The sequence below is a fragment of the Phascolarctos cinereus genome, unplaced genomic scaffold (assembly GCF_003287225.1).
Source record: "Phascolarctos cinereus isolate Bilbo 61053 unplaced genomic scaffold, phaCin_HiC Scaffold_4;HRSCAF=312, whole genome shotgun sequence".
Taxonomy (NCBI): Eukaryota; Metazoa; Chordata; class Mammalia; order Diprotodontia; family Phascolarctidae; genus Phascolarctos; species Phascolarctos cinereus.
Window position 1 is genome coordinate 670,034,630 of NW_027555847.1, and position 15,315 is coordinate 670,049,944.

Sequence of the window (15,315 nt, forward strand, 5' to 3'; positions counted from 1 at the left end):
CCTCTCCAACTCCCTGATTTTATAGATGAAGCCTAGAGTGGTTAAGGCACACAGGTAGTAACAGAGGCAACATTTGCACCCAAATCCTTTCCCTCCAGATCCAGTACTTTCTTCCCTTCACCACTCTTTATTCAGAACAAGAGGAGACACTTGTCCTGATCCTCTTAACCCTGCTTAGGTCAAATCTGATGTACTGTGCTCAGACCCAGGCATCACCTTTTAGGAAGGCCACTGACAACATCTATAGCAGGATAAACATGATGGGGAGGAGACTGCAGATAGAGTTACAGAGAAATTGTTCAAAGGAATTGGGTAGGTTTATTCCAGAAAAGAGATTGGGGAGGGGTGGGGAAAACCATACTTGTCTTCAAGAATTTAAAGTGCTGCTAGGGATTAGAAGAGTTCTGCTTAACCCCAGAGGGCAGAAGTAAGAGTGGTGGGTAGAAGTTAAAGACTCTGATTTTAGTTCAACACAGAGAAGCCTCATGGCAGAGTGGTTTATTGTGGAAGGGCCAAGTTCCCATCCATTTTTGTCATTTTGTTTTTTGTTCCCCTGTTCTAACAAGCAGAGCTGTCTTATACCAGAATGATTTGTTTGTGGAAGGAGGGAGCTCTTTATCATTGGAAGTTTTTCAGTTGAGGATGCATAACCATTTGTTGGGGATGTGCTAGAGAAGATTGATGCTTTGGGTAGTGATAGGACTAGATGCGCTCTGGGGTTCCTTTCACCTCTAAGAGTCTGGGATTCAATGATAACCTTGTTTTCTCATGTCCTACTCTGGCATAGTCTCCATGCTGGTGCAAAACCAAACCACAGTGACTGAATTTATCCTCATTGGCTTCTCACCATTCCCCCGACTTCAGCACCTGTTCTTCGTGCTCTTTCTGCTGATGTATTTATTCACACTGCTGGGCAACCTTTTCATCATGTTGGCTGTCTGGCGTGAGCGGAGTCTCCACAAGCCCATGTATTTCTTCCTGTGTACTCTTTCCATTTCAGAAATCTCCTACACGTTGGCTATTAATCCCCGCATGCTTGCTGACCTGGTCTCCACTCACCACACCATCTCCTTTTGGGGCTGTGCCAACCAGATGTTTTTCACTTTTGCCTGTGGTCTCACTCACTGCTTCTTGCTCACCGTCATGGGCTACGACCGCTATGTGGCCATTTGCCACCCCTTGCGCTACAGTGTGCTTATGAGCTCACGGGGATGTGCTTGGCTGGTGACATCCTCATGGCTAAGTGGCATAGTCATGGGGCTAGTGATCACTCTTCCCATTTTCAACCTGACCTTTTGTGGGCCTAATGAGATCCATCACTTCTTCTGCCAAGTACCCCCCTTAGTGAAGCTAGCCTGCGGAGATGTCTCAGCGGTAGCCATAGGGATTGGGCTGCTGTACATCATAGTCCTGCTAGGTTGCTTCCTCCTTATCCTTCTCTCCTATACCTTCATTGCAGCCACCGTCTTGAAGATCCCCTCAGCTGAGGGCCGGCACAAAGCCTTCTCCACCTGTGCCTCCCACCTCATTGTGGTGGTTATACACTATAGTTTTGCCTCCGTTGTACACCTGAAGTCAAAGGCCTTAGAAGCCCTGGAAGGGGATACCTTGATGGGCATTTCCTACAGTGCTCTCACCCCCTTCCTGAGCCCCATCATCTTCAGCCTGAGAAATAAGGAACTGAAAGATGCCCTGAAGAAAGTCCTCCTCAGGAGCCTGTGCCCCTCAAGACTGTAATGGGGAGACTATAAGATGGTAAAGAATTTGAATAAATCCAAGTCATGTTATGGTACACTTCCTAGATGAAAACGAATTTTAAGCACATACAATATGCCAAGTATTGTGCTAAGTGTTGGGGATACAAATAGAAAAAAAGAGAAAGGCTCCATTTTGGGGGAGCCCACACTCCAGTGTGGGGAGATAGCATGCTCCAACTTTATTAATAGCCCTAGGAATGGGATCACAACCTCCATGATACTGATCTCACATGACTCATTTCCTCCCTTTGCTTACTCTTAAAGCATGGTTTTTCAGAGTCCTTTTGCTTTTATGGATGTTCATTCATGATTGATGAGTTCCTGGCTGGGTATCATGAGAAGTCCCAGTCACATTACTCACTTCATTTGTTACACTTTCCAGCATCTTCTATCTCAACACTTGGTTACATTACACCAGTTCTGATATCTTCCCTTCCCCCCATAACTTTCCAGCTCCCCTTCATCTGTTGTCATCCTCATTACAATACAACCTCCTAGACAGCAGGAACTATCTTGTTTTTATATCTCCAATGCTTAGCCCAATGCCTGGCACATAATACAAGCTCTTATGAAATGACAGTTTATAGTACTTCATTTGGCAAATGTGTTGAAATAATTTTGCTGTTATCCCAATAAAGGGAATAACACAAGCTGCACAGTTAACATTTAGTCTGTGGTGATCTGAGGCAGCAATTATTAAAAATGTTTAATGAGTATTTTTGTAAGTAACATTGGAATTAATTTATCTACTCTTGATCACCATAGGTATGCTATATTTTTCTCACATTTAATTTTGGAGTTTTTCAGAGCTTCATTTTTTGTAGTAAGCTTTCATCATGTACTCATTTTTGTAATTCAGAAAATTGAAATATATTTTTAGAGTTTGTAGTGTGTAATAATTTCATTAATAAAAATGTTTGATAATGTTTTAAAAAGGGGGACTTAAATTCTTCACATGTCTCTCTGTCTCTGTCTCTCTGTCTTTCTACCTTGATCTCTCTGTCTCTCATTCTTACCACCTGTCTGAAGTTGTGCCTGTTTTAGCCTCCCTGGTTTAATGTCCTTATCTAAAAAACAAGAGCACTGGATGGTCACTAAATGTTTTCAAAGTCTCTTTCCACTTTATATGCTAAGGTACTGTGAGACTTAGAGAGATGGAAAGTAGTTTAAAGCAAGGGCAGCTGAGGATCTGGAGACACAAATTTCTGGGCAAACCTGGGGGGACAAAGTTTGAAAGAACTGGAACTAATAATAATTGACTCCATCACTGTGGTACTTTAGAAAGCAACAACTCCTTGAGACGGGGCGGGGGGGGGGCCTAGTAATATTGTCATGGTTTTACAGGTGAGGAAACAGGCTTAGAGGAGGGTCATGCAGCTGTTAAGGTGTTAGACCCAGGACTTCAACTCAGGCTTTCTGACTCCAAGGTCAAAATGCTTCCCTGACCTCATGCTGCCTCTTTCTTACTGGGTGAAGAATACAGCCTTCTTATAGAACTGTGCAGAAGATTCCTAGTTTAGGAAAGAAGTGGGTTTCAGATGATTGGATTGAGGTATGCCAGAAGAGGCTTATCTGTCAGACTTGTCTTTTTAAGGTGAATGAAACTGGCCTTCTGTCATCTGCTATCTCTTGTTATTCTTTAACTTACAATTTACCAAGTTAAATGTTTTGATAATAATAATGATGATGATTGTGGCTCCTTTTTAAGGCTCTGAGCTCATGCAGACCCAAATTCCTCTCTTGAGTGATTCTTACTAATCATACTCTGGCTCATGCTCTTACCCAGGATTTTACCTGGGAACATATGAGTTGTTTCTACCTCTTGTCTAGGTATCATTTCCCTACTAAATTAATAAGGCACGGAACAAAGAGCAAGGTGGTTTTTTTTACACTCTACAAAGATGACAGAATGAACTCACACTTGAGTTACTACATTATGTAATTACATAAAAACGCTCCCTTTTGCTCTCTGGTGGCCTATCTTTCCTAGAATCTCTGCAGTCTTCCTCCATGGTAGTACTACCTCTTGTGTTTACTAGCACCTCTACCCTTGCATTCTAAGTGGGAAAAGAACTTGGTGTTCTCTGGAAATACAGCAATTAACCCCATTAGTGAGTAAATGCCTTCTCTGAGGATCTATAGAATGGCTCTAGACTTAACAGCATGAATTTCTGCTTGAGCACCAGCTCAACAAGGAAAGAACTTGGAGTTCTAGAGAACCTATCCTTCTTCCCTTATATTGGCATCATCCATGTGACTCATAGTACCATTCAAGGACCAGGTCAGTTTGCTTCTCTTTCTTCTGGCTCTCTTCCTTGTTGCTCCCCAGTTTTGCCTTCCATAGCTTCCATTTGGCCCAGAATGCTTCCATCAATCCCCTACTATCCCTCTACTGCTGCCAGATCATGTTCCTTCATTTCTGTCTGGACCAGGAATGCTTTCCAACATCTGTCATCTTCTCCCTTTGTCCTTACCCTTCCCCATCCCCCATTAGCACAAGTCCATGCATGTTCTCCTGGGCTCAAAAAAATCTCAAAATAACACTAGGAACATGTCTGTCAGGTAAAATGCTCATATGCCCGTTATTCAAATGATGATCGATTTGATCACAATGATGAAGATAACTTTGTTGATGATACTGCTTTTCACATCAGTCCTATTTCAACAGACTCTGGCTCCTCATCAATTCAAGTTAAGTTATTCACCTGATTGACATAGTATCCAATAAGATCTTGAATGACTAGGACAGTAGGCTGACTCCATTAAGGTGAAATATATTCAGGATAAAATAAAGTCTTTCACTCAGGAATCAAAAATACACTCACAGAAGAATATGAAGATGAGTTGAAAGAACTGGTATGGCTCATCTTAGAAAAGGCTTAGGTAGGACTTATCCCCATGTTCAGATTTTTTAAGACATTTCATGTAGAAGATGGGCTAGACTTATAGGATTCTAGAACTTACGGGGACCCTAGAAAGTCCCCAAGTCCAATCCCCTCATTGGACAGGTGGTTCAGCTGAGGTGAAATGACTCACTCCCATTAGGTCCCATAAGCATTAAGTGGCCAAGCTAGGACTCAAACCTTTGGCCTTCTGTTTCCACATCTCAGAATCTTTCCACTACTCTCTGACCATGGCTTTTCCTGTGTTTTTCAGTCCCTGAGGTAATAACTACATGCTGTCAGTGGAAATTATAGAGTCAGATTCCCGCCTTATTGGAATTGGACAGTCACCCATAAATAGCTTTAAGTTTGCCAGAACAGTTTTCATACATTATCACATTTGGTGAATCCAACATTCTTGGAAAATAAGTAGCATGGATATTATAAGTCCCATTTTACAGATGAAGAAACTAAATCAGAAAGGTTGTGACTTTTCTATAGTCACCCAGGGGTGTGTGTCAGAGGTGGGATTTGAATCCAGATATTTCCAACCACCATCATCTTCCCCTACCCTCAGTGACTAGCGCCAGTCTGTGCACATTCTCCTGAGGCTCAAAGATGCCCCAAAATGATAGTAGGAACATGGCTGCCAGAGGAAATACCAAATGCACGTTATTCAAATGATGGCAGAGCCTCCATGGCAAGTCCTCTTTCCACTGTACAGTATTGGTTATTATTCAGAATTTAGAGCTTTCCAGAAGTGCAGTAGGATGCCTCAGGAGATAACGAGCTTCTTATCTGAGCTGGATAGCCACTTGTCTCTGTAATGGCAGTCTGGGACATGTGTAGAGTACTTCTGATGGCAGATCTCCACATTGAGAGGCAAGGGTGCCTGGTTCTTAGAAAGTTTTTGTATGTAATAAAATGGATTAAGAAAGGCAATAAAGCATATAAAGACATCTTGTAACTGGTTCTGGGAAGCCAGCCACATGGTGAATTGGAAGTTCTTTAATTGGCTACAGTGGCCTTCAAAAAACAGCTAGAGACCATGGCCTCATCATTTTCTCTTTGACTGCATTCTGATGGTTTTGTTCCTTTGCTGGTGGCATCTGGGTATAGTCAATGCTAGAAGGCAGAGGCTTTGGGCCTTCCCCTTTTTGAGGCCATGTGGCCTGAAAAATTGGTGTTGATTTTTTGCCTGATTCAGTATTTGTTCTTTCCTTCCAGTAGAGGTATCTGAGAAAAGGGTTCTTCTAGCAGTGATTCTGCACGTGATGCAATCAATGTCATGGAGGAGCTCAGGTTAGTTCTACCCCCCTTACATTTTCTTAATTATATTTTTTTTAATTGTAGAATCTCAAAACAATACATTAAAACATATAGTTTCTGATTCACATGACATGCTTTTATTTCAGAAGACTATGACAATAAAGAGATTATAATCATGGACTAGATAACAAAACATACTGATGTCCACCACTCAATTGAGACTCAAATTGAAAATTCCTAGGGGCAGCTAGATGGCAAAGCGGATAGAGCACCGGCCCTGAGGTGCTGAGTTCAAATCCAGCCTCAGACACTTGACACTTACTAGCTGTGTGACCCTGGGCAAGTCACTTAACCCCATTGCCCAGCCAAAGAAAAGAAAAGAAGATTTCTAAAGTTCAATTAACAATCAATTATTTGCCCAATATTATGACATTTTAATTGCCAAATACTATGACATTTTTTCAATCTTCATTTTTTTTTACCTTTTTGTCTCATTTGACACTGTTGACCAACACTAGAGACTTGTGTGTGAAATGTTTTTTTTTTTTCCCTCTGCCTTTTCCCTTAATAAGATTCTTCAGGCTGAGGCCAACTGAAATCCATCCAGGACAGAGGGGAGGTAGGAAGATCCACCACCACCATGCCTACTTTTCCTCCTTATCTTCCCCTCACTGCTTCCCCTTACCCTGGACCTTAATTGTTCACAAGGCTTCAATGAAACTGAAGTTATCTACTCCTACTCCTGGTGAGTTGAAGGAAGACTGGACGTTAATATTTGCCTTGGGACATGTTTTGCATAACTGCACATGTACAACTTATATTGAGTTGCTTGCCTTTTCAATGAGGGTGGGGGGGGAGAGAGGAAGAGAGAAAATTTGAAACCTAAAGTTTTAAAAACATATGTTTAAAAAAAATGTTTTCACATGCTACTGGGAATTAAGAAATACAGGAAATGGGGTACAGAAGTCTATCCTGCCCTACAGGAAAATAGAAGGGCAAAGGGATAAGAGAAGGGGAGAGAGATAGAAGAGAAGACAGACTAGGGGAAGGGATATTCAGAATGCATGCCATCTTGGGGTGGAGGGGGGGGAGATGGGTGAAAATTTGGAACTCAAAAACTTGTGGAAGTGAATGTTGAAAACTAAAAATAAATAAATTTATATTTAAAAAAATATATTCTTTGGTAGGAGGGTCAAAGCAACCATATTACATTAACCAAGACAGAGGCTAATAGCCACATGCACCTCTCTCCTCAGTGACTAGTTACTTCCAATGCTTTCAAATATGTTCCATTTGCCAGCTGTTTTCTGGATGCTGATAAATCATGTGTCCTGGTCCACAGCTACTTCAGTGGAGGCAATATGATGGTGGTTGTTGGGGGGTACAGTGCAGGCTTATCACAAAGGATGGAAGCTACATGTTGCCATGATAGAACATGAGGATATGGAGTCAGGAAGACCCAGATTCAAATCCAGTCTCAGACATGTACTAGCAGTGTGACCCTGGTTTAGTCCCTCAGTCTTTCTCACTCTCATCTGCCACATGGGGATGAAAATAGTACCTACTTCACAGAATTGTTAAGAGGATCAAATGAGATAACATTTGAAAAGTATTTGTAAGCCTTAAGGTGCTATGTAAATGCTGGCTATTATTATGATTATACTGACTACTGAGCAAAGCAAATGGTCCTGTAACTTCAGCTACTTCCTGTGTGTTTCTTGTTCCAGCTGTGGTTTTGTTTCTCTGGTCCTTGACCCTTGACCTCTGGCTTACCTGTCTATGGTCAGGCTTTCTAGTTTAGTTACTCATTAGTTACTGGATTGTCAATACATTCCAAACTGCTGCCAATCTTTAAAGCCCAATATCCTCTTACCCATGGCTCTAGTGTGCTTTGGAGTGAGAAGAATTCTTACCAACAACAGGAAATGACCTGGAATCTCAAAATACAGATGGTATTGGGGAAAGAATGCACAAGGTGGAAGTTTACAATATGTGTTAGGAATTGAGAAGTCAAAGGGCAGAAGCCTAGTTCAAGAGTGGCTTTGAGCTATTATATTTGACCAGTGTAAAGTTCCATATAGTCTGCAGATGAGAAAGACAAACAGAGACAGAGACCAAGAGACAGACACAGAGAGAAACAGAGACAGAAATAAAAACAGATAGACACAGAGGTAGAGGCAGATGGATAGACGGGTAAACAGACAAATGGAAACAACACAGAGACAGAGTCAGAGACCAGGAGAGAGATACAGAGATACAGCGACAGATGGACAGATGAGTAGACAGACAGATCAAAATGACAGAGACAGCTAGAGACCAAGAAACAGAGAAATAGAGAGAGAGAGAGAGAGAGAGAGAGAGAGAGAGAGAGAGAGAGAGAGAGAGAGAGAAATAGACACAGAGACAGAAAGAGACAAAGAGAGAGAAATAGATGACTTGGGTTCAAATCTAAACTCCTCCACTTACTAGCTATGTGATCTTGGTCAAGTCACTTAGCCTCCCTGGGTCTCAGTTTCCTTATCTGTAAAATGAGGGAATTAGAATAATTGATGTCTAAGGTCCTTTTCCAATTTTAAGTCTGTGATCATAGGAAAACCCAGGAAACCAAGAAGAAGTGGAAGTAGCACAGAAAACCAGAAGTGGGTGGCAGTGAGTCAGGTCTAATGCTTGTTGGATATTAGAAGAAAAGATTGTTTGCTGACTTAATTTTCAAAAGGTTTTCGCTATCTATGTTCAGAGGCTGTGGTCATTAGATATCAACGATGATATTTCAATTAGCATGGACATTCCACTACTATCTATCTAAAGTGTGTGGGGTATATGAGTTCTCTCCATCCTCCCTTAAAAAAAATTTATTATATTTTCTGTCTGAAGAATGTATCCTAGGAGCCAAAAAAAGAAAAAGAATGTATCCTAGGATGGCTCCAAACAATGATTTTCTGTTTACAGCAGAGTAGGTCTCTATTGTTCCCAATGGATCTTTCTCCTTAAAAATGGGCAATAATCTCCCCTCCCCATGAACTTGATGACATTATGAAAATGGAATGTCTGAGCATCTCAGGAGCTGACCACAGTTTCAGCAGGGGACAGGGCTAGGAAGAAATCAATCCTGTATGCAGTGGCCAAAGAGATTTTTCTTATGTACAGAGATGATCAAGTCACTCTCCTACTCATTAAGTCCCAATGGCTCTCTATTTCCTCTAGCATTAAATATAAGCTCCTTTTATTTTTAAAGCACTTCACAACCTAGTCCCAATTTACCTTTCCTGTCAAATGATATAATATTTGTAAGACATTTAGCGCTGTGCCTGGAACATAGGAGGTACTTAATAGATGCTTATTTTCCCCCTCTAACATGATTAAATATTATTCCCTCTCCTGAACTCTACTGTCCAGCCAAAATAGTCTACTTACTGTTCTTCACACACTTGACTCCATTTCCAGTATAGGGTTAAAACCAATCTTTATGGCTCTCATTCCTTAACAAAGTGAGAACAATTTTTTATGGAATAGAGCAGTCATAGTTGAGTGAGTACAAGATGTATATACCTTCTGGAATTAAACAAAATCATTGTGAGAGAGACCAAGTCACACCTTGATCAATTTATATAAAAGGGAAAAGCTATCTCAGAATGGAAATGGGGAGGGCAGGAAGAAATTCTGATCATTTGTATTCATGAGCAGGAATGCGACAAAAGGAGAACTTTTGGCAGGAAAGGGAGATACCAAAGAGAGGGTTTATGCATGTCTCAGACAGGAGGACCCAGGGAGAGGGAAGTCACAAGAAAAGGTCAGCTCTTTTCTCCACTTCTCCTCCTGATCTCTGTTTATCCACAGACATCACAATATAATCTGCTGTTTCATTACTCAAATATTTTCAGCCAAGTGAATTTTACTTCAACCACAAAAAAAAAACCCAGGGGGCTAACTAAAGATAGATTCTAAAATGTGAGAGTGAAAGCATATGAGTAGTTATCCAAAGAAGAGTTGTGAAGTGTTCATAACCACACGAAAAATGCTCCAAATCACAAATAATGAGAGAAATGCAAAACAAAACAAAACAAAAATCCAGAGGTTTCCTCTCACACCCTGCAAGTTGGCAAAGATGACAAAACAATCAATGTTGGAAGAGTTGTGGAGGATAAATACACTGATGCATTGTTGGTGAAGCTGTCATCAATACGACCAATTGGGAATTATGCAAAGAAAGTGACTGAAATGTCCATGGCCTTTGATCTAGAAATCCCATTACTGGGCTTATACCCCAAGGAAGCTATTGATAAGGGGGGGGAAAGCCCTCAAATAAATCAAAATACTTATAACAACACTTTTTTGTGATAGTAAACGATTGGAAACAAAGTAGAAGCCAATCAATTAGGTAATGACTAATAAAATTGTGGCACATGATGTAATGGAATATTACCTTGCTGTAAGAAATGATATGTGATGAACACAGAAAAGCATGGAAAAATCTAAATTAACCAAAGCAGAAGGAAGTAAAACAGAGCCAAGAAAACAATGATTACAACAATATAAATGGAAAGAACAACCACACATACAGACGCACACACACATGCACACACACACACACAAACATACAATCAAAAGTGAAGGCTGCAAAATTAGAAAGAGCATTCATGGCTCAAAAGAAGAGATATGAGAGATGCTTCCATCACCATTCACCCCTCCCTTGGTGGAGATGAGAAGTCCACAGGGATTGTACATTGCATATTGTTTTTAGACATTTTCAATGAATTGATCAGTTGTGCTGATTTTTTTTGTTTTTTGCCTTCTTTCTCTTTTTTTTTGGTCTCTAAAAATACTGTTTGTTATATGGGGTGGCTTACTAGGAGGAGCAAGGGTAGGAATACTGGGGGGGAGGGAGACTATGGTAATATAAAAAACAAAGGACAATAATAAAAAGTTATTTTTAAAAGATATAAATATGAGATTAGACAAAGAACCCACCCTCTGTCTAGGTGCTAGGGATTTTCTTAACTAGGGACTCAGGGTGATTGTGCCTAAACTCATAAGTTTTCATCTAAAATAAACATTCTACAGCTGAAAAGGAGGGAACCAAATGGACTTTAAGGATAATCACATTACCTTCCAGTCTTAATGGAATCAATTATTGTGATATTGTGTTACACCCTTTGTTATTACTTTGTGCTTCCTGTCTCCCATATTTGCCTCACCCATGCTACTATTTCAACTTTGTGGTGTAGTGGTGTGGTGATAGAATGCTGGTCCTGGAGTTAGAAGTCTCATCTTCCTGAGTTCAAATCTGGCCTCAGATACTTACCAGCTGTGTGACCCTGGTCAAGTCACCTGTTTGCCTCAGTTTCCTCATCTGTAAAATGAGCTGGAGAAGGAAATGGCAAACCACTCCAGTAGCTTTGCCAAGAAAACCCCAAATGGGGTCACAAAGAGACTGAACAACAAAAACCATTTCAGAATTATGAGGATCCCTGAAGACACCAAAGGAAAAAATAATCTGATCACTCTAATGAGAAAATTCTTTAAGAAATCTTTCCAGAATTATACTTAAAAAAATGGATTGAATCTACAGAAATTGAATATAAGGCAAAAGTTTAAAAACTCAATTCATTCAGGCCCAAAATGATCGTCTTTGAAACAACAATGATAAAGGAAAAATCTGCTAAGCTAGAAAGAAGACATGACAGATAACGAAAAGCAGTTTTTCATGAGATTTTTCTATGAACACTAGGAATGATAACAGAAATTGAAATACAGTACAGATAAGCTTAGTGTAATAAGGCTGTCCACACTAGCATGGGTGTGTCATTGTGTGGCTCATAGGGAGGCAGAATAAACATCTCTAGCCTTTTCTCCCCCATCCTTCTTTAAGGGCGACTATTTCCTCCCAGGAAAAGAAAGAGGTTAGGGCAAGTAGATTGACCATATTGCTCTCCTCAGAGAGTTGGGGTATCATGCTAGAACTATATCTTTCTCTTCCCTTAATTATTTTTAGTTTAGGGGATATAGTTGTCACATTTAAGCTAAACTTCCCATTACTGTTCATTAATGGAGAAAGGAAGACTCCCAAGCTTTATATTTAAGATTTGACCTTTTCCCACCAAATACCGGTTCCTCAATGAACACATACACAGTAAACAGCAAAGAAATGCATTTACCCAAGTGGATAACAAAACAGAAATCAGAGAAAGTACATAAGTATATAATATATAAGAATATACATTAAACAATACAGAGTGAAGAAACTCAGTTCAACCCACTGAGAATCCCAGATATCACCCAAAGGGGAAATTCCCCCAAAGTCTCGAGTGAAGCAAGCTAAGGATATGGACGTGATAGAGACTACTAGTTCCTGTTAGGTCAGCCACAAGACCAGGATTCATCTTCTAGCTTGTTTAAGTACGCTATTGGAGGGTGAGAGATGAATGTTTAAAAACTTTAAATAATTCACAGATAAAACCATACAAAAAAGCTTTTGGTATGAAGCCAGAGACAGAGACTTAGCCTTTGGCAGAAAGCTAAAAGAATGAAGCACAAATACCATATACTTTTAAAACTGTGATTAACTTGCTATCTAAATGTCCAAGGATAAAAACAACTATGGTATCACGTTGACTAAATTACTGGATATTACAGGAGGGGTGTTCCACATAAATAGAGGGGAGGAAAAAAGAAGGGGAGAGAAAATAGATAGAAGGGTGACAGGTATTCCAAGGTGAAGCTCTTGACTGTAACAAGGAGGGTAGAGGAGCCCAGGGTCAAAGATACTTAGAGAGCTGTTAATGTAAAATATTGAAATTTTGCTTTATGTTGTTCGTTTACTTAAGTTTAATAACAGAAATGATAAAATTTTAAAAATCACTATTTCCTTCAAATGAAAGAAACAAAGAAGTAGGATCAAAAATGAGTTATATTAGGAATAGTAGAAGGATCTAGGAGTAAGGAGATTTGGGTTTTGATCTGTGATCTGCTATTAAAGGTATGACCTTGGGCAGTTCAATTGAATACAATAAATGTTTATTAAGCACCTACTACCTACCACTTATTGTACTAGAAGCTACCCATTGTGGTCTACCATTTGTAGATGCAAATGAAAAAATCCCTGCCTTCAAGGAGTTCCCATTTGCTTAACCTATCTGGGCCTCAGTTTCTCCATATATAAAATCACGAATTTGAGTTAGTAGTCTATAAAGTTCCTTCTAGTGCTAATAATCTGTTAATTTAACAACTGTAATGCCAAATGTATGGATAGATCCTTCAAATAGAGAAGGAGCTGGGTAGAATTGAACAGGTCTGAGAGGAAAGCAGGACAGATTGCCTTTTTGAAGCTGCAAAATTCTTTTAATGACCCAATTTTCTTCCCCAAACAAACAAACAAAACATTTTTTTTGGTACCAATATTCTTCCAGGTATGTGGTACGGCTGTGAGAAGTAGAACACTATAGGTTCTAAAAACCAAGTTGAGAATTACCTGAAAGGCAATGGGGATTTGGGGGCAGGGTGATAATAAGCATTTATATAGCACCTACTATGAACCAGGCATTGGGCTAAGCACTTTTATAGGTATTGTAATGCAGAACATTATTTTACCATTTAGGTAGTAGAACCCTTTAGGCCATGGAAAACTCAAATTCCTTAGCAAGACCCTTATCTGGCTGCTCAGGCTCCAGCTCTCAGATCATATCTCTGGAAACCTCCAGATTCCTTAGCAAGACCCTTATCTGGCTGCTCAGGCCACAGCCCTCATATCATATCTCTGGAAGCCTCCATTGAGAGAAAGTTTGCACAGCATTATCATATCTACACAGAGGGAGAAGGGTGTCCTTGACCAGCCCCCAAAAAAACCTCTTCCTCTTGCCAGACTTCAAAGATCCATCCCCCTCCCTGTCCTGTATACTCCCTATATAAACCCTAGCTCAACCCCTGATGGGGGCTGCTTGATTTGGATGTGAATATCCCTGGCAGCCGCGCGCTAATAAAGTCCACAATTTAAAATTAACTTGGGTGGTCAACTCGCTAATTTCTCGGTATAACAGTATTATCTTATTTAATCCTTTTTAACCACCCAGAAAGGTAAGTACTATTATTATCCCCATTATACAGCTGAGGAAACTGAATGAGGAAGTTCAATTTGGCCAGGAGCAGGCTGAAATAAGTTATAAGGAGGGAATTTCAGAGAAGTGGTACAAAGGATAAAAATAAAATGGAAAAGGAAAATTATCTGGTCACATGATAAGGGTTTGGGAATCAAATGAGATAAAGTTAAATTGAATTCTTGGCAAACTCAAAAGCCTGTTGATCAGTCTTCTCCTGGATATGCTCTTCTGTCTTAGTTTTCTGCTCTCCTCTCTCCTGATTTGACTCCAATCTGACTGCTGCTTCTCACTGTCCTCTGCAAAATCTTTCTCTAGGTCAAGCCCACTAAATGTGGATCTTCTCCAAGACTCTGCCCTAGGGTATCTTCTTTCCTCTCTCTATCCTATCTTACTTGGCCATCTCATAGGCTCCCCGTGGGTTCAGTTATCATCTCTATGAAGATGATTTTCGAATCTATTTATCAGTCCGGGTTTATCTCCTAACTTCTGGTCTTGCATTCATTACCAGCTGTCGTATTGGGCTTCTTGAATTGAATGTACCATAGACATCTCAAACTCAGCATGCTCCCCAAACTCTCCCCACATCTGAACTTCCCTATTACTGTTGAGCATACTACCATCCTCCCAGCAGCCCAGGTTCACAACCTCATTGTCATCCTCGTTATGTGACAAACGTCTCCTTTTTTGAGTTCACGTGGTAGGTTACTACTGGCAAAATATTTCTACCACAATGCAGAAATTATAGAGGTAAAGAAACTTAGATTTTATTATGTTTAAGCACAGGTTCATGCCTCATACAAAATAAATGCAGCTAAACCATAATTATGATTCTAAAAAGGCTTTTTGTTGACAAAACTGTCAGAATAAGAGAATTCTTTCACATATTTCAAATTCATTTTTTGTTTTTTGGATATAAAAGTTTAAAGAAAAGACAGAGTCGTCATAATCTCATGCTTCCCTCAATGTCATAAAATTTGAACAAACTTCAACAGCCATTATCCCATCTAAGGAAACAATACTAATTAAACAGACTTTAGGTAAACTAGGTCAAGTTACATTTAGAGAGTTCACAGTGGGTTGATTAAGGAAGAAGGGATTTACCTGTTGTCAAGATAAACACCAAGTCTGGGACAATTGAGATTCTTCCCCTGAATTCTTATCTGAGGAATGTTTGAGGTCTTAAGTAAGTTCTCACATACCGTGGGACAAGTTTCAGCCAGATCAATAACCTCCTAACAAGAAGAAATGGCCCTGCACCCCTCCCCCATAATAAAAATTAATTAAAAAAAAGAAATAAAGAATCAGAAATTCCCA

At 40.0% G+C, this 15,315-nt stretch overlaps 1 protein-coding gene across 1 annotated transcript; it reads left to right on the forward strand.

Annotated features, from left to right (window-relative positions):
* Positions 1 to 792: 792 nt before the first annotated feature.
* Positions 793 to 1,737, forward strand: LOC110196255 (olfactory receptor 10H1-like). Its single transcript, XM_020969431.1, has one exon. It carries the CDS (start codon positions 793 to 795, stop codon positions 1,735 to 1,737), a length of 945 nt encoding a protein of 314 aa, XP_020825090.1.
* Positions 1,738 to 15,315: the final 13,578 nt, after the last annotated feature.